At 47.0% G+C, this 19,504-nt stretch overlaps 1 protein-coding gene across 1 annotated transcript in view; it reads left to right on the top strand.

Annotated features, from left to right (window-relative positions):
* Window positions 1-19,504, top strand: part of MTMR10 (myotubularin related protein 10) — a 300,662-nt gene that overhangs the window by 126,874 nt on the left and 154,284 nt on the right. The window contains exon 11 of the mRNA XM_069222394.1: window positions 6,083-6,152. Coding sequence (XP_069078495.1) covers window positions 6,083-6,152 — 70 coding nt within the window. The remainder of the gene's footprint in view (window positions 1-6,082; window positions 6,153-19,504) is intronic.

Raw genomic sequence — 19,504 nt, 5'->3', positions numbered from 1 at the left:
CTCTGCTGTCTGAAAGAATTACTGGGGACTCATTTACTTTGGCATGTAATTATGGCTTTGATCTAGGTTATTCTTCATATGTGATCAAGTAGATCAGGTACTGTTGTGCAAAGTCAAGTCTTGTTGTTCTGAATCAGTGAGGAGGACTGATGCTTTGTGTTAACACCCATCATTTATCAGCAGGGAATTTGAAGATTTTGAAGACTTAGAGGCCTTTGTGTAAACATTTGGAATTTTTCTGAAGTTATGAAATTCGACCAGGCCTGTGTACTGCAAGGTGGAGCAGGTTTTCAGAATGTGTGGGAAAAAGATGGGGACCCTCTGACCTTGTTGTGCACATTTGCGTTTTTATGGTTTTAACATTGAATTGGCCCAGGTTTATTTAATGGCTTTTGAGCCTTTAAGAAGTCTGTAGAATACCTATTCTAATGACCACTAGATCCACCATATCAATTCTGCCCGACCAAATTTTTTTCACTCTTTATTTGGTTTTCAGTTTTTTTTTTTTTAATAGTATCTCCATTTGTGCCCCTGAATGACTTTCCTTTAAAAATGTTGACCATGCTGCTAATTATGATTGTGTATGTTAATGGTGAGAGAATTGCTGGCTTTTTGACAGTACGTCTCCTCCATTGTCTTCCAGTGAGTTATTGTCTGTAAAATGCAGTGTTGCGTGGTAGATGGCCAACGTGGGGTCAGAATTGTATCTGCCACATTAGACTTAATTCATCATGTTTTTCCCCTGCCTCACCTTTCATTGTTGTGGAAGAGGTTACACAATTTGGAGCCTAAGAGATTTTATCCCTCACTTGATTTTAGCAGGCCCATCAACTGTTTGCTTGGTTTTCTGGTTGTCACAAATGTTTGATGGTCACTGAAAAGACCTTGCTTCAGTTGAGTGTGTGGTGGGTCAGACCTTGTAACAGGGTGGGTAAGAATCCTCCCCCTCTTAACACCTCTCAAAAACCCTTTTCAATCAACCATCACCACTGCTATAGGAAGGTCACCGCCTTCGCGAACAGTCCCAGCAACTGCAGCACCTTGGGTCCACTGCTGGCTGGATTGGCCAGGAACAGGAGTACATCATCCGCGTATAACGCAATACGGTCCTCTCTCCCAGTAGGCCACAACCATCCCTCGACCAGGGTATTCTCCCGTATTAGCTTCACCAGCAACTCCATCGCCAAGGCGAACAGGAGCTGGGAGAGGGGGGCCTCCCTGGCGGGTTCCCCTGCGGATGGGAAACTGTTCCGAGACCGCCCCGTTGACCTGCACCCGGGCCGACGGATTAGAGCAAAGGAGTCCCACCAACGCACAGAACCGCGGCCCGAGCCCGGCCTTCACGAGGACTCACCGGAAGTACGACCAGTCTACTGTATCGAATGCCTTTTCAAAGTCCAATAGAAGAAGCGCCAGGGGAGAGGTTTAGAGGGCCCGGTGGGCCAGAGCCACGTGCAACTGCCTAATACAGTGCCGGGTACTTCTAGCAGGCATAAAACTGCATTGGTCAGGGTGGACCACCCTCTTCAACCTCAGGGCCAATACCGTAGAAAAGATCTTAAGTTCAGTATTAAGAAGTGATATGGGGCGGTATGCCGAACAGTCCTGCGTGGGGGGGCCTAGTCTTTGGGATCACCACTATAGTGGCTTGATCCAAACCTGGGGGGAAACCCCCTGTCTTTTCAGCCTCCTTGTTCATGGCTAGGAGGTGGGGGGCCAAGGTGTCCCGAAACTTCGTGTAAAATTCGGCCATGAAACCGTCAGGGCCAGGCGTCTTGCCCGTCGCCAACTCCGATATTGCCGCCTCAACCTCCTCAAGGCTGATAGGCTCGTCAAGGTTGCACCTTTCCACCTCAGGAACTCTGGGGAGAGTCACCTCTGTCAACAACGGGGCCTCGACCTCGACCGGAGGCCTAGACCGCTCCTCATAGAGGTTCCGATAATAGGCAGCGAAACTGCGCAATCTCTCCTGGTGTCCGGAGGGATAGCACCTGAGTCATCAACGAACTCAAGGACCACCCTGTCCGCCATTGGTCTAGTGGCAAGCCAGTGCAGGAGTTTGCCATTTTTGTCCCCCCACCCGTATACACGGGCCGTGGAGGCTCGCCACATGTGTTTGGCAGTCTCAAGTGTTATGTCCTTAATCTCCTCTCGGACCAAGGCCAACTGCCACGTGACCGCTGCACCCGCCGACCCTGCGACCTGGCCCTCCAGGCGCACCGCCCTCGCCTCGAGTACCGATACTTTTTTATTGCGTGTGCGCTCCCATGCCCGTAGGAGCTGCCTGGCATGACCCCTGACAGTTGCCTTGCAGGCCTCCCAAATGATGCCCGGCGATGCCATGGATCCCATGTTAAAAGTGAAAAACTCGGAGAGCCGATCTCCGAGGGCCTGGGCACACTCTCTGTTCTGCAGGAACCAGGTGTTGAGCCGCCATATCGGTCGTCTGTCCGCACTCACCCCGTCCAGATGAAGAAGGAGCGGCGCCTGATCCGAGACCCCATGAGGAAGGATCTCCACTCCCAAGACTCAGGCACCTCGAGAGCCGGCACAAGAAAGAGATTAATTTGTGCGTGGGTGTGGTGCGACGCCAATCTATGGGTGTATTGCCGCAGATGGGGATGCCAAATCAGCCACACATCGCAGAGACCCAGACCCTCCATCCATCTGCACAGTCCAGATACCCCCATCCTTCGGCACGAGGACGGGGGCCCAGTGATGTCAACCTCAGGATCCACGACAGAGTTAAAGTCCCCTCCTATTACGGTCAGTCCCGGGGGAAGTCCCGCCACCACCACCTAAGGGATGTCAGGAACCGCTCTCGAGCCCCTGGAGATGCATAGACACTAAGAATATTGACCGGGTATCCCTCAAGCAAGCCGGACACCACAACATACTGCCCCTGCGGGTCCAACCTGGAGTCAGCTACCTCTAGTGGCAAGGAACGATGCAGCAACACCACCACACCTCTCGAGCCCCTGGAAAACCCAGCGTGATAGACTCTGTCATAGCCCCTCATGAGCATAGGGCACCTAGTACCCAACAGGTGGGTTTTCTGTAGCAGGACCACGGACGGGGCAAACCGTCGGATAGTGGAGAAGACCGCGGACCACTTAATTTTGTCCAAGAGTCCATTTACATTCCAGGAGAGGACCCGCTTAGCTTGCTCAAGCATAAGGACAAATGTATGTGCTTCCCATGGAGCCCACCCGAGCCTGCCATTGTGACCAATTAGTCAAGAACGGAAAAACATAACACAAGTCCAACCATGGACAACAGTGTACAAACAATCCCTCCACCCCCCCCGACTGCCCCCCTCCCCGTACTTCCAACCCAGAAACATCTGTCGCCCAAAACTGTAAATACAGGATGTCAACCGTAAGCGTGGAGTGGTGGACTGCTCCTTCAAGACGGAGTTTTGCAATACGGCCCTCGGCCGCCCCTTGCCCAGTGCCGGGGGGACGTCGACGTCCATGCTCTCCCTTCCAACACAAGGCGCAGAGAGGTCAACCACAAGAAAGGGACTGGCTAAAGCACTCCTCCTCTGGGGCCGATACTAGACTCCCACTGCCAGAGCCCCCCAGCGTGGTCCCGTCCACGGGCTGACTCGGGTCCGCTCGGCCATTCAACGCCGACCCGCCACGCAGGCCACTCCGCCTCCTCCTGCGGGACCGGGTTCGCCCAGGGAGCCGCCGGGAGCAGGCGCCCGTCTATCACCCCCGGCCGGGGGGAGCCCCTCTGGGCTATCCGATGCTCTTCCGTAAGTCAATCCCAAGACGCCCCCGTGGAATCAAAAAAGAAGGACTTTCCATCATGGAGAACCTTGAGGCAAGCAGGGAAGAGGAGCATGTAGGTCAACTGCATCGCCCGGACCTTCTGCTTGACCCCTTTGTACGATCGTCGCCTGGCCTGCACCTCGCGTGTGTAGTCGGGGAAGATGAGGGTCCTATGATTGTCCTAGCGGAGGTCCGGGTACGCCCTCGCCTCCCGAAGGATGATGTCTCGGTCTTTGAAGTTGCGGGGCCGGGGCGCCAGAGCCCTATGCGCGCGTTCAGTGACAAACCAGGGGGAGAGTCGCTGGTCAGGGACCCATGACTTAATCCAACGTTCCAAGAAATCAATGGCATGTCCCGCCTCCGCTTCCTCCGGGAATCCCACAAAGCGCAAGTTATTTCACCTGGTGCGGTTTTCAGCATCCTCCGTTCTGTGGTGCAGTTCACCTGTGCGAGTCTGCAACTGGGGGACCTTGGCTTTAAGATCCGCATTCTCGTCTTCTGCCTGGGAGACGTGGTCTTCAACCTCCTTGATACGACCCACCGCAGTCCGCAGATCCTGTCTCAGTAGGCCCACGTCCTCCCGCACCTCTGCAACTTTAGTCTCTACAGCCAGCTGCGAGGATTGGATGGCCTGAAGGATTGTGTGCACCCCATCAGCTGCTGCAGCCTTGGGGGCCTGCTCGCCCGCCGCCCGAGGGGACGTCTGTTTGGCAAAGTGATCAATGCGCTGCTGTGACGCCGGCGGCTGCTTACTTGCTTTGTCCTTCCCCATCACTGTCTTTGGTCCAGTAGCGTCGGCGCGACCAGGACTCCCTCCAGGGGCCCCCACCGGTATGCCAAAAGGCCGCTACAGAGTCACTCTCGGCCCTTCTCGGGCCAAGGGCGGCCGCCACTCCGAGGGGATGGGGGAACCTATCTGGGTCAGTCCAAGTGGCGGTGGCACACGTAACTCCTGCCCGGCACCGGCCCCCAGGGGTGGGTCTCCGTCTTGTCCCCCGATGAATGCAGCACTCCTCTCTTCATGACGCCGGTCGTCTCGCCCACCTCAGCTCTCCGTCTCGCACCACCACTCTCAGGACGCTGTAGTCTCCGCTCAGCCGGGGGGTGCCCATGGATCCCCCCCCCCCCTGTCCGCCACACAGTCCACTGGCCCTGAACCTGACTGCGTCACCGTTACGTCCTCTCCTCAGTCTGGTCTTGCTCCCAGGGATCTCCTGCCCCGGCACCAGTTCGGGCAAAACACCGGTCCAGCACTCTCTGCCGGTCCCCCTCCAACGCTCCGGCAGGATCACCCAAGGCTCAGCCAGGCACCAGTCTCTGTTAGTTCAGGGGCCCAACCTCACCTCACGGTGCGGGCCCCGCACCCCGTGGCCAACTATCGTGCCTCAACCCTGGCACCTGCTCTCGACCACAGCCCGAGGGGGGGCAGGGCACCCTCAAGTCCTCCGCCACCCCCCACGGCCGAAAAGAGGACACACAGCAGCAGTCCCGATCCGTGGCGCCCCTCCTCTGAGGAGCGCTGTTTGATGATCTCCTCACCGCCTCAGGAGGCCGTCCCCACTCTGCCGGGGGCACTCCCAGGATCGCGTGCCTCCCCGGCGGGCCGCGGGTACTGGCACCCAGTCCAGCAGGCTTAGGGACCCTGTGGGCACGGACCCCCGCTCTGCCTCCAGCCTATCTCCTCCCCCCGGCTGTGGAAAAGGCGTCCACACGCCGCCCTGGGGGATCTCCTCACTGCCTCCCCCGGCGGTGGGAAGACAAAGGACAGCAGTCCGGTCCTCGGCGCCCCGTGGGCCGCCGCTTGGAAAAGCCTTTGCGGCGCGGGAGGCTGCTGCGCCTCTGGAGGGAACGCCCCCAATCTGTGGGCCTCCCCAGTAGGCCCAGGGTGCCGACTCCGAGCCGCCGGGCCCGGACGCACTCCTGGACCGTGTTCTTCGGAAATCCGTACCTCCGCCCACTCCAGCCGCACCCCTCACAAGAGGGGAGCTGGCTGGATCCAGAAAAAGCCCCAAGACGGCCAGGCCAAGCAGGGCGGATGACGGAGGGGTCCAGAGCACTCTTAGAGTGCGACCACCATCTTGACGCCCGTGGCCACGCCCACCAGAAACGTTTGAATTTATGTTGGAATTCGGTTGGTTATGTCATGTAAGCTAATTATAACTGATTTTGCCAAATAAAAGTAAAGTTCATATCAGTTGAAATGTTTTTCTCCTAGCCATAACTCATTGACCATTACTCCTGTTTCCTGGTTTCTATTTTAAATGGTTATATGTGACTTGACGTTGACATTTACTACTCTCTTTCAGAGCCATTTGATGAAACAGAAGAGAAATGGTTGTCTTTATTAGAGAATGCTCGATGGCTGGAGTATGTGAGGTATGTAGGCATATTTTGTCAATACCAGAAGCATTAATGCTAACAAGTGAAGCAAATAGCTGGCAGTAACAGCTGAGGACAATTTTGAGAGAATTTGTCCTAGTTGATATTTCATATAGAGTAAAAGCCTTGCTAGAAATGTTGACTGTTACCTAAGATGAAGCAACTGCATATGTTTTCATTCAGTTTAGTTTTAGTAAAACAGTATGATTCTCTTTTTGAAGGTGGTTGCAATAGATTAGGGAAATAATGTTTGATGGCATGTGTGGCTGTAGATACACATGCTCTGCATTCTCCTGCCATCTAATGTGGGGTCTGGAGTGCTGCAAGTTGTTTTTCTTCAAAGAAGCATTTCGAATCACGGGATAGAGTGACTCCTGTTCTCTGTGATTCTGCACATGGGCATCCACTTCTTTGTTAGATTCATTTCTCTCCGCTGTCGGGTTCAGACGTATGTGTCTTTGCTCTGTCTTTCAAATTGCTCCGGTTTGAAACCTTTCTTTCCCCCAACAGTATTACATTTCAATGGTGCATTCCTAGCTAAGTGTCCGCCTCGAATCGTGGGTCCGAGAACTGACCGTGTGCCCTCCGGGGTGTCTTCGACCATTTTGGCCTACCTGACCACACAGTTGAGCTGATGGAAAGAATGCCATTTCATTTCTGTCCTCAGTGCCACGCTAAATTTTCCCACACTGATGTATAACTTGTGCCTCTCCCCCAATCACCAGGAAACTACCTTTGATGTCTGCAGATGCTTCCAAAGAGCTCGGCGACAGGAGATGGCGCACAAGGCTCCGGACGACACCCTGGACATCTTTGGAGAAGAACATGCCCAGGAGGAACTTGAACAACAAGAGTAGGGCTTGTTGATCCAGGACTGCGACATGTAGGTGGAAATTGAAAGCCACGAGGTAACATCCGCACAACCTGTGAGTACCATGGCCCCTCCTAACCAATCCAAGACTACAAGAAAAAAGCCCCTTGCAGAGGTTCCCAGACTGCCACCAGGCCATGGCTGGATCCAGAAATCTGTTTCAGCTGCCCGCTCTTTGACTCGACTCCAAAAATAACAGACATCATCTTTAACCTCCAGCACCTTGGTCCAAGACATCACTTCCATCTTAGTCCGAACTTCAGCTCTGACCCAGCCAGCTACCCCCTCCACCTCAGCAGCAATGAAATCACACCAACCAAAAACATTGGTGCTGAAATCTACGAATATGAAAACATCGGAGCAGAAAGACTCCTATCCGTCTTCAGCTACACCTCCTCCCATGGAACCCACTTTGAAGACTATGGATGCTTGTGAGCGCCGCCTCCATTTCCAGAAGGAAACAGGACGCTTTATTGCTTCTCCCCCTGTACTATTCAAAAGGAAGCTGTCTTTTCAAAAAGCTATGGACACTTTTCCATCTCCACCGAAGACTAGCAAGGAAAAGGCTACCAGCACACCTCACAAACCTTCTCCACCTCCTGATCCACCTCCCTCCCCTCCTAATTCACCTGCCTCACCTACCTACTTATACCCCTCAGGAATCCCTTTTATATGTTGGGGAAGATTTGGGTGGGACACAGCATGGCCTGGATCCATGGGACACTTATGACCCTAACCCCATCCTACGCAGCACCAGAGGATAGTACATCCTACCAGCAGGAAGTGGCAAGGGCAGCCACTTTCCACAGAGTGTAGCTACACAGGGACCTTATTGATCATGACTTAATGTTCAATACACTCACATCTATCCACAGGGCTATCCATTTTTTTCCCTATGGTCCTTGGCATACTTCGTCATGCTGAGGACATTTTCAAAGAGCCTGTCCGCTCTAGGGTTATCACCCCTAGAGTACACAAGAAATATAGCCTGACCCTCAGAACCATTATACATTAGTTCACAGGTCCCTCCACATTCCATAATAGCCACAACTGCACGAAAACGTGCCTATAACCACGCCACAGGGGAATCTCCTTCTCCTGAGACGGAGAGTAAGAAAATAGATGCTGCCAGCAAGAGTGGCTGCACAGGCAGCTAACCATTGGTGTATCACCAATTCAAGGCCTTACTGGCTAGATATGATTGGGCTCACTGGAATTAATTGGAGGAGCTTCTCCCAGAGGAGCACCACATGAGAGGGCAGCAAATTGTTGCAAAGGGGCAAACAGTAACTAATAATTCTATACGCTGTGTCCTAGAGGTCGCAGATACAGCTGCATGAGGCATCAATACACTTGTCTTAATCAGAAGGCACGTGTGGCTTCAATGCTCTAGTTTCAAACCAGAGGTACAGCAAGCGGTCCTTAACATGCCCTTTAATAAGGAGCATCTTTTTTGTCCTCAAGTGGATTGTTCCCTTGAGAAACTGAAAAACAGACACAGATACGGCCATGGTTGCTCTACAGTCCCCCACACAAAGGGGCAAATCCACTTCCTTTGAGGCGTCTACTTCCTAAACCAAACAACCTTTACCCACCTATTCTAGGGGTTTTTATAGGGTTTTTTTACAGAGGCACCAACAACAAGGGCAGAGGTAAGAGCGGATCAACATCACAACGGACAAATCGGTCCTTTCCATTATCCAACATGGTTATTGTCTGGAGCGCATTACCACTCGTCCAAACATTCTCACTCACAGGCTATCCCACAAGCACCCCACCCGTCTCAAACAAGATGTTAAATCCCTTTTTCTCTAAGGGGCCATTGAGCCTGTTCCCTTACAACACCAGGGATCAGGGTTATGCTCTGTATACTTCCTCATTCGCGAGAAAGACTGCTCTCTCAAGCCTGTTCTGTACGTCAGACCAATAAACCAGTACATTCTCTCAGAACACTTTCACATGGTTACTCTTCAAGACTTTATTCCACTTCTGCAACACGGCGACTTTATGATGCCTCTAGATCTAAAGGACGCATACTTTCACACTGCATAGCAAAAATACAGAAGATTCGGGGTTGAAGGCAAACATTACCAGTTCAAAGTCCTGCCTTTCGGAATCACAACTACTCCCAAAGTGCTTAGCAGTAGTTGCCGCACACTTCAGAAGACAAAACATACACGTGTTTCCTTACCTAGATGACTGGCTCATCAAAGCCAGCACATTATGACAGTGCCAATATCAGACTCCGTTAACAGATTCTCCTTCACATTCTGGGCTTCACAGCCAACGTTTCCAGATACCACCTCCAGCCCATTCAGATACAGCCCTATCTAGTAGCTATTCTCAGTGCAAAGCTGAGACTAGCATAGCCTAACTCAGCCCGAGTTCTCAGTTTTCAGTCTTTTCTCCCCGAGTTTCAGGAGAATTGAACATACACTGTGAGTACTATTATGCTCCTGTTAGGGTTGATGGCGTCCTGCATTGCCATTGTTCCCCATGTCAGACTCCACATGCGCCCCTTACAGCATTTACAGCAGTGTCTGTCTCATCAGTGGTCTCAGTCACAAGGTCACCTGAAAGATCTAGTGTTGTTAGACCCTCATACACACTGCTCTCTGCAAGGGTGGAACACCAACAACCTGTTGAAAGGGTGGATTTTTTTTGTTGGACCCTGTGCCTCATATCATTCTGACCACAGATGCATCACTGATATGTTGGGGCGCTCACCTTGTAAACCTCACAGTACAGGGCCTTTGGGATCTCAATCACCAGTCCCTACATATCAGTTACCTCGAGCTGCAGGCATTATTTCTAGCCCTGAAAGCATTTCTCCATCACCTACCGCACAAGGTTGTCTTAGGCCACACGGACAACATGACAGCCATGTATTATCTACAGAAACGGGGGTGGACACGGTCGTCCCAATTGTCACAACTCTCTCAGACAATACGGAAGTGGCTCTCCACCACCACATTCACCTAGTGGCAGAGAATCTCCCAGGAACGGACAATTACTTTGCAGACCTGCTCAGCAGGATGCAGCAACAAGTCCACAAATGGGAACTCCACACAAAAGTCCTTCAAACATACTTCACAAAGTGGGGAACTTCTCAAGTAGATCTTTTCAGCACAGCAGAAAATGCAAAATGCCCATGCTTTGCCTCCAGGTTTCCACACCCTCTATTCAAGGGAAACACTGTGGATGAACTCATCAGGGATATTTGCTTACGCTTTTCACCTCTCCCTCTTATTCAATTTTCTGGTTGGGAGGATCAGGCAAATTCTCTTGCCATGATCCTTGTAGCTCCCACTTGGGCGTGCCAGCCATGGTTCACTACACTCCTGGACCTCTCAGTAGTCGTTCACAAGAAGCTTCCCAGCAGGCCAGACCTTCTCACTCAAAATCAAGGACAAATCATCCAGACCGCAGGTCACTCAACCTTGTGATATGGCACCTGAAGTCATAGAATTTAGTTACTTGGGATTGCCTATGTAATGCATTGACATTCTCAGGGAAGCCCCCAGACCAACAACCAGAGCATGTTATGTTGCAAAATGGAAACGTTTTGTATGCTACTGCCAACCCAAACGTATTAACACCATTAAAGCTACTGTTCAAGACATTGTTTACAAAAAGCAAATTTAGCTTACACTTCCATTCGCTTACATCTCACAGGTATAGCATATCTACAGAACATACAACACACTTCCTTGTTCAGAATCCCAGTCATTAAAGCCTTCATGGAAGGCCTTAAAAGGGTTATTCCACCCAGAGTGCCTTCTCACCATCTTGGAACCTCATTATTGTGCTTACCAGGATGGTGGGTCCTCCTTTGAGCCCATTCATTCATGTCCTCTTCAGTACCTCTTTTGTAAGGTGGCTTTCTTAGTTGTCATCGCATTACTCAGGTGTGTCAGTGAGCTCCAGGCCCTAAACTTGGAAGAACCTTTCTCCCAAATTAGGGCGGTCCTTTGCACAAACCCGAAGATCCTTCTTAAAGTCCTTTAACAGTTCCATATCAACCAATTCATTGAGTTACCAGTCCTATTTCCACAGCCTGACTCTGTTGTGGAAAGAGCTCTCCACATTCTAGATGTTAAACAAGCACTTATGTTTTACATTGACACAACCAAAGTCTTTTGGAAAACTAAACAGCTGTTTGTAGCTTTTTCAGAAGGGCAGCCCAAAATCCAGAAAAGGCATAGCTAGATGGATTATGTATGTATAGTTAAGTGTGTACAGAAAAAAAGGTGCCACTATGGCTTTCCATGGAAACATCCCTATAGCTGACATTCGTGAGGCACCTTATATGGTCTATACCAAATACATTTACAAAGCATTACTTTGTGGATTTACTAGCACGTCAGCAAGCCAATGTAGGTCAAGCTGTGCTACAAACACTTTTCCAGTCACTGCAACTCCCACAGGCTAGCCACTGCTTTTATGGAGGGACTGCTTTACAGTCTATGCAGAACATGTATATCTACAGCCACACATACCATCAAATGGAAAATGTTACTTACTCAGTAAGCATCTGTTTGTGGCATGTAGTGCCCTCCCTCCTCCCTGGACGCCTGTTGCCATTCCAGTTACTTTATATTTGTATTTATTTGTACATATGTAGTTACATTTATATGGACATCTTTCTCTATATTTCCTCTACACTCCTTTTCTTACCCGCCTGAGGGAAAGCAATCTAACAACGGAGTCGATGCCCATGCATAGTATCAACGAGAGGAGGAGTCAACGGATTCCCTGACTCAAAATGCTTATGCAAAGTAAAACAACTTGAAACACTCTGGACACAACACAAGATGGCAGTAGTATGTAGAGCATGTGAATCTACAGCACTACATGCCACAAACAGATGCTTACTGGGTAATTTTCCTTAAAGAGGCTGTGTGCTTAGGAAACCCAGTGTTACACGCACACATTTTTTAACATGTCCTATTATGTTATAAGAGGTACGCTGTGGAGATAAAGCAAGTATCTGTCCATAGCTATGCAGGCATTACATAGAAGTATTACTTTATACAGCAAAACAGAGCAGTTCGCTGCATTTGTGAAAGTGTCTTGAACAGTTTCCTGAAGTGAAAGTGATCCTACATGCTCTATGCAAACAAAGAATAGGAGTTTTCAGAGGTGAGTTTTAAAAATAGTCATTGGCAAAATATTTCTCATTGCAGTTTTATGTTGCATTTTACCAACCACTAGCACCAACATTTAAAACCAGTTTTCCTGCACCGCTGACAAAAGACAGGACTTAAGAGAAATTCACAATGTAGGCGGTATCATGTACTGCATTTTCTATTGTATTGTACACAGATGGCACTATTGGTTTCAGTTAAGCCCACTCGAAGTGTGTATCCTGCAGCTCAAAGGTAGTATCTTAAGCATTACAGATAGTATGAGCAATCGCTGCTACTCAAACTGCTGCAGTATCTTGGTCTGCTTGTAAACTAGGAAAATCTGCTCAACACTTTCCCAGGAGTGCTTATGTGCCTCCCTCTTGCTTTACGCTAAGCTCAGTTTAGCGCTCTTCTTTCAGGTTGCGCTCTGTCTGGGCTGCAGACATGGCAGCTTGTGCCATTGCGCAGTCCTGTTGCCATTCTTTCAAGCCGGCGGATAAAGTTGATTCAGGAAAACACAGTACTTTGATTCTCCTCATTGCTGTGAGCCTATTGCAGGGCTGTGCTGGTGACAGAATATTTCTGGTGGCTTTGCTGGGTCTGGACTTCACATTGGACTTCCCACCATTGCTGCAGGTTTGAACCATGCTACTACCTGCTGCCTTCCACCTGAAACTGACTGCTGCCGTTCCACTTTCTCATGGAGCCATGAGTGTGAAAGATGCCAGTGACATGGGGACTGATTCTATACTTTGTCCAAGGGCTGCTATTAATAGGCCAGCTGAATTTGAAACTGTCCCAGTGGAATATAGGAAAAATAGAAAAATCGGTGAAAAATTTAAAAAAGAAAACTTGAGTTGTTGAAAAGCAACATACCCACTCATTTTGGAGTGAGGTTGTGATGGTTTCCATTTAAACAAGGTGTAGGTGGTGGACAGCGTTATTTTCCATCTTTTATGTTTGTTTGATAATGACTGTCATACTTAGGTGTCTGACTTTATTCCTTTTGACATATTAACTAGAAATCACTTTTTATGGTGTTGAGATTTTGAGGGATTTATTTCCTGTGATATCCAATTTAGAATGTAAATTTTCAAGTTAATTTTGGTTATTATTTGAGAATAAACCATATAATATGCATGGGTCCCCTCCACTTTACCACCAGGAAAGGATATAGATAAAAGAATATAGGAAAGCAGCAGAGCTCTCAAAGACAACTGTGGAAATTGTAGTCAGACAAAGTATATGCAAGAAGGCTCTTAAGGACTAGAAGTGTCAGTCTATGGCTTTGCCATCACTACTAGCAAAGCCAACTTGTGACTTCATTGCTAAATATTTTAAGCTACACAGTAATAAATCACAGGGAGATGAAGAAATATTGGGGAGAATAAGTTGCAGACTGATTTGAGCTGTGGCATTTCTTCACCTATATGCGGTGATGTTGGTAAACTATTCTGATTGATTCTCTGTATCAATCAATCAATCAATAAATACTTTATTTGCTGTGCTTTAGCAGCATAAAAGCACATTACAATTAAGAGGAATAAATACCCGTAGAAAGGATAACAATTACACAAATATCAAAGCAACGAAGACTAAAATCATAAGAACCATCTCTGTAGCTCTTCCTACCAACCAAAAGCGTCTTCTTGATCAGACTTACCATGGATGTCGGTGGCCTCTGCGAAACCTCAAGGTGAAATACCTCATTCCTCAAGTGTCTGTTAAATAGTATTGTAAATTAATTTTATATATTTATCTCAAATGTACAACACAATAGAAAATGCTGCAGTATTAGTAACTTCATTTTAAATAAGATCTTTAATTTAAATGTTTTAAAATAAATATTTTACTGAAGTTTCATAAAAAATACACTCGCCCAAATTTAGAAAACAGTATTCCACATAAAAAAATAAAAATACGTTATAGAATTAAAAGTAGTTCAGTTATATTTTAATAAAAATGTTACATTAATTTCTAAATTTGCAAAAGTTATTCAAATGTTGTGTGATTGAATAATCAATATGTATTTTTAAATACTTTTTCAAACATTACATCCTATTTAAGTTTTATCTGTTTTATTAATATAAATTAATGCTATTTTTATATGGGGTTCTAAGACCCCTACCTCCATTATCTTCTATGGGATGGTGTAGCAATACCAATGGTGTGCCATGTGTGGTGCTGGACTTACTCGAGCTCTGTGCTGTAGTAATTAACTACTATTCTGGGTCCCTATTTATCTGTAATAACTTTAGAAGTGCTCTTTGTGATTAGCATTGGGCAGTTTTTGTGGGTGGGTACAAGTCCCTCTTAAAAAACCCTCCATAAACCACCCCCACTAAACACTTCCCGGTTACTAGTAAGTATAACACTTTTTTTCCAGACACTCCCCTGGTCCCTCTCACATTTTGCTACTAAGTAGTAAACTTACGAGTGAGGATCTTCCCATAGAAAAGATGAAGTGGCCCTGGTTAAAATGGTCCCAAGGGCCTGTGGAAGGCTCAACAAGGTTCCATGCGCCTCCTCCCCTCAATCAATCTGCCTCAGGGGATCAGGTCCTTGGGCCTGTGTAAGGCCAGTGGAGGAGTACTGCTCACCCCTTCCCCTAAATAAATCCTGCTGAGTCCTGGGCAAACCTTTGAAAGGGGTGGCAGCACACCATTTTCTTCTCTGCTACATGGATCCACAGTACGGAGAAACAAAAATCTTTTTGGCCCCAGGGTGAGCCTTTCTGTGACCCTTATCAGCAGGCCTTGGGAAAAGGTATCGCTATTCTGCCTTCCTCCTATGGTTTTTAACTCATTTTTTCATGATGGGACTGAGTCCTCGAGTCCTAAAACGTCTGCTGCCACATATTTGTTCATGTAATGACACCCAATCCGATTTTTCCATTAGATTTGTTGGCTCCCCAATTCCTCTGTGCCATGAGATATACATACATTTTGAACTTTAGTTTCTCAGAAACTACTGAACAAATTTACACTAAATCACATGCTTTCTGCCAAATTTGCCATTTTGGCTGTAACTGTGTCTTATTTTTTTGGCCCCTGCTTAACGGATCACCCCAGTCTGCGCGCTCATTACTGCCGGTGTCGTTGTGGTGGTTGACGGCTAAACTCTCATAAATCTTTTCAACAAAGGTTAGGCATCGTACACCAGGAAGTCCAATTCATTAGCTTCTTTATTGGAATAAGTATGTGCTCCCACCACCTAACACGTTTCAACCAACAAGGGTCTTGATCACAGGTAGCCATTGTCTTTTTTTCCCACAATTTATATAGTCCTCTGTTTGTATCATTACCGCAGCATTCTGGGACATGTAGTCTTTCAATGTTATTGTTAACAATTTTTTTATTTAAACTTTTTAGACAAATGGTTTGATTTGCCTTGTCAAGAAAAAGAAAAGTAGAATTTGAAAAATGCTAAATCTTTGGTGGCTCATTCAGTCTGATATTTTTCATAATTTGAAGATCTAAAAACAAATATAAAGGTCAAATAAGACAGAAGAAGATTGTTTTATGCTAGGCAATGGGAGAAATTGTATAATGTTGCATGTGAAGGTGACGTAATACAATTTTGGATATTAGTGAATGGTGTTTTAAAGCGAACTACTTCATTATTATGCACAATAACAGAAGAACATTTTTGTTCATATTTATTTTATTCTCAATGCACTTTAAACTGTTATAATTGATTGCTTGTTATGTAAGGGTGTCCTGAAAATAAAAATAAAACTTCTATTTTAAAAATGTAGTACTTTTACATAATCCCCTGCCCTCGATCTTGTAACCAGTGTGTATTTTTTCAATGTGATAATCACATTAGTTTGCTTTTTAGATGGTGTGTTATGTATCTTAATAATTTGTAGACAATCTGTATCTTAACTAAGGTTTGTATGTACAGGGAGTGCAGAATTATTAGGCAAATGAGTATTTTGACCACATCATCCTCTTTATGCATGTTGTCTTACTCCAAGCTGTATAGGCTCGAAAGCCTACTACCAATTAAGTATATTAGGTGATGTGCATCTCTGTAATGAGAAGGGGTGTGGTCTAATGACATCAACACCCTATATCAGGTGTGCATAATTATTAGGCAACTTCCTTTCCTTTGGCAAAATGGGTCAAAAGAAGGACTTGACAGGCTCCGAAAAGTCAAAAATAGTGAGATATCTTGCAGAGGGATGCAGCACTCTTAAAATTGCAAAGCTTCTGAAGCGTGATCATCGAACAATCAAGCGTTTCATTCAAAATAGTCAACAGGGTCGCAAGAAGCGTGTGGAAAAACCAAGGCGCAAAATAACTGCCCATGAACTGAGAAAAGTCAAGCGTGCAGCTGCCACGATGCCACTTGCCACCAGTTTGGCCATATTTCAGAGCTGCAACATCACTGGAGTGCCCAAAAGCACAAGGTGTGCAATACTCAGAGACATGGCCAAGGTAAGAAAGGCTGAAAGACGACCACCACTGAACAAGACACACAAGCTGAAACGTCAAGACTGGGCCAATAAATATCTCAAGACTGATTTTTCTAAGGTTTTATGGACTGATGAAATGAGAGTGAGTCTTGATGGGCCAGATGGATGGGCCCGTGGCTGGATTGGTAAAGGGCAGAGAGCTCCAGTCCGACTTAGACGCCAGCAAGGTGGAGGTGGAGTACTGGTTTGGGCTGGTATCATCAAAGATGAGCTTGTGTGGCCTTTTCGGGTTGAGGATGGAGTCAAGCTCAACTCCCAGTCCTACTGCCAGTTCCTGGAAGACACCTTCTTCAAGCAGTGGTACAGGAAGAAGTCTGCATCCTTCAAGAAAAACATGATTTTCATGCAGGACAATGCTCCATCACACGCGTCCAAGTACTCCACAGCGTGGCTGGCAAGAAAGGGTATAAAAGAAGGAAATCTAATGACATGGCCTCCTTGTTCACCTGATCTGAACCCCATTGAGAACCTGTGGTCCATCATCAAATGTGAGATTTACAAGGAGGGAAAACAGTACACCTCTCTGAACAGTGTCTGGGAGGCTGTGGTTGCTGCTGCACGCAATGTTGATGGTGAACAGATCAAAACACTGACAGAATCCATGGATGGCAGGCTTTTGAGTGTCCTTGCAAAGAAAGGTGGCTATATTGGTCACTGATTTGTTTTTGTTTTGTTTTTGAATGTCAGAAATGTATATTTGTGAATGTTGAGATGTTATATTGGTTTCACTGGTAATAATAAATAATTGAAATGGGTATATATTTGTTTGTTGTTAAGTTGCCTAATAATTATGCACAGTAATAGTCACCTGCACACACAGATATCCCCCTAACATAGCTAAAACTAAAAACAAACTAAAAACTACTTCCAAAAATATTCAGCTTTGATATTAATGAGTTTTTTGGGTTCATTGAGAACATGGTTGTTGTTCAATAATAAAATTAATCCTCAAAAATACAACTTGCCTAATAATTCTGCACTCCCTGTATTTTAAATATGTTGATGTTTTATGGGTAAAACTGTCCCAATAATTTTTGTTTGTGACCTGACATGCAGCCCACTTTTAACCATAAGCTTTTTCAGGTCGTGCATCAACACTTCAGTCCAAAATGTTAACATTCTGAAGAAACAGCTTGTCTGCAAAGCCACAAAAATGAGAAGATGATCTCATTACATATGCACATACAGGAAAGTGCAATTCACTGCTAGGGACAGTGTCTTCATGTATCTCTTGGAAAAAGGTTTGCCACAGGTCAAGTTCCAAAGGACGTCATCCTCCCTAGTACCTTCATGATCAGCTACTCCCATACTTGTTGATCTTTCCTTTATCAGGTTGCAAGTGTCCTCTTGGTTGGTTGCACATCATCTAAACTTCAAGAGCTGTATCAAAATCCTGCTTCCATGTGGGAGCTCACAACAGTTCTTTATAAGCTGATGTGTTTCCTATTAAAATCCATTAATAAGGTATATATATACTGTCACAGAGGAAATGTTCTGCTACTCTACTAGAACCTCCACCACAGACCGCATCAACCATCTCGCATGCATAAACATAAACACCTTCTAACCCACTGGGAGCTCCTCCCCACGCAACACACTATCTCCATCATGAACTCCGTAGACTCAGGAGCACTCACGGACTCTTGCCCTCCCAACGTCTTCAACCTCAGAAGCAAGACAATCTGCAAAAAGCTCAGGAAGATCCTGGATACCTCCATCACTGCTGCGTCCTTCCCGGAGGTCTGGAAACATGCTGAAGTGAGGCTCCTCCTGGAAAAAACATTTGCCGCCCCAGCCGAATTCAAAAACTATCGGCTTATCTCTCTGCTCCCCTATCCTGCAAACGTCCTTGGGAAAGACATCAACCAGCAAATCACCCAACACCTAGAAAACCACAACTGCCTAGACCCTTCCCAATCGGGATGTCGAGATAGCCACAGCACTGAGACAGCGCTGATTGCAGCCACGGATGACATCAGGGCCCTGCTGAACTGTGGGGAAACAGCAGTCCTCATCCTCTTGGACCTGTCTGCTGCATTTGACACAATTTCGGACGACATCCTGATGAACAGACTCCACCACTTCAGGATTCACGGAAACTCCCTCAAAATGATCTCCTTGTACCTCACTGGCAGAACCCAAAGGAGCTGTCTTCAACCATTCACCTCAGAGCACAAGAAGATCATCTGTGGAGTCCCCAAGGATTGTCCCTCAGCCCAGCCCTCTTCAACACCTACATGACCCCCTGGCCATCACCATCAGAACACATATACTCAACATCGTCTCCTATGCTGACAACACACAGCTCATCCTCTCGCTGCCCAAAGAGCCCTCCACTGCAAAAGCTAACTCCCACAAATGCATGATGAATGTAGCAGACTGTATTAAGGACAACTATTTAAAACTCAACACCGAAAAAACAGGAGTCCTCATCTTTGGGAACAGCACCTAGCCATGGATTGACACATTGTAGCCCGCAGAGCTCTGCAACACCACCACCACCGCCCCAACAGACCATACCTGCAACCTCGGATTGAAAGAGTGTCAGTGCTACGTTGACATTTCAAAGGTTGAAATACCTGGATTTAGGAGGTAAAGATAGACGGATTCCCCTCAACATCTTGCATAACAGCTGGTGTTCTCCCACTGGCACCCCTTCAACTAGCAAGTGACTCACAGAAATAGCTGACCAAAAGGAATTGACCATCTGATATACCAAAACCTGAGATGCCAACGACCCATTAGGAAATTCATAATTGGGACAACATTGCACCTCACAGGATCTTTACTGTGTTGAACACTCCAAAGTACCCATTTAGAGCATGTGGACTTTTATCGCTTTGTGGTCCCATCGGCCTAAGCCATGGCC

This window comes from Pleurodeles waltl, chromosome 3_1 (assembly GCF_031143425.1).
Source record: "Pleurodeles waltl isolate 20211129_DDA chromosome 3_1, aPleWal1.hap1.20221129, whole genome shotgun sequence".
In the NCBI taxonomy this organism is placed as follows: Eukaryota; Metazoa; Chordata; class Amphibia; order Caudata; family Salamandridae; genus Pleurodeles; species Pleurodeles waltl.
Note: the sequence above shows the minus strand (reverse complement) of the source record. Positions and strands in the feature narration are given on the sequence as shown.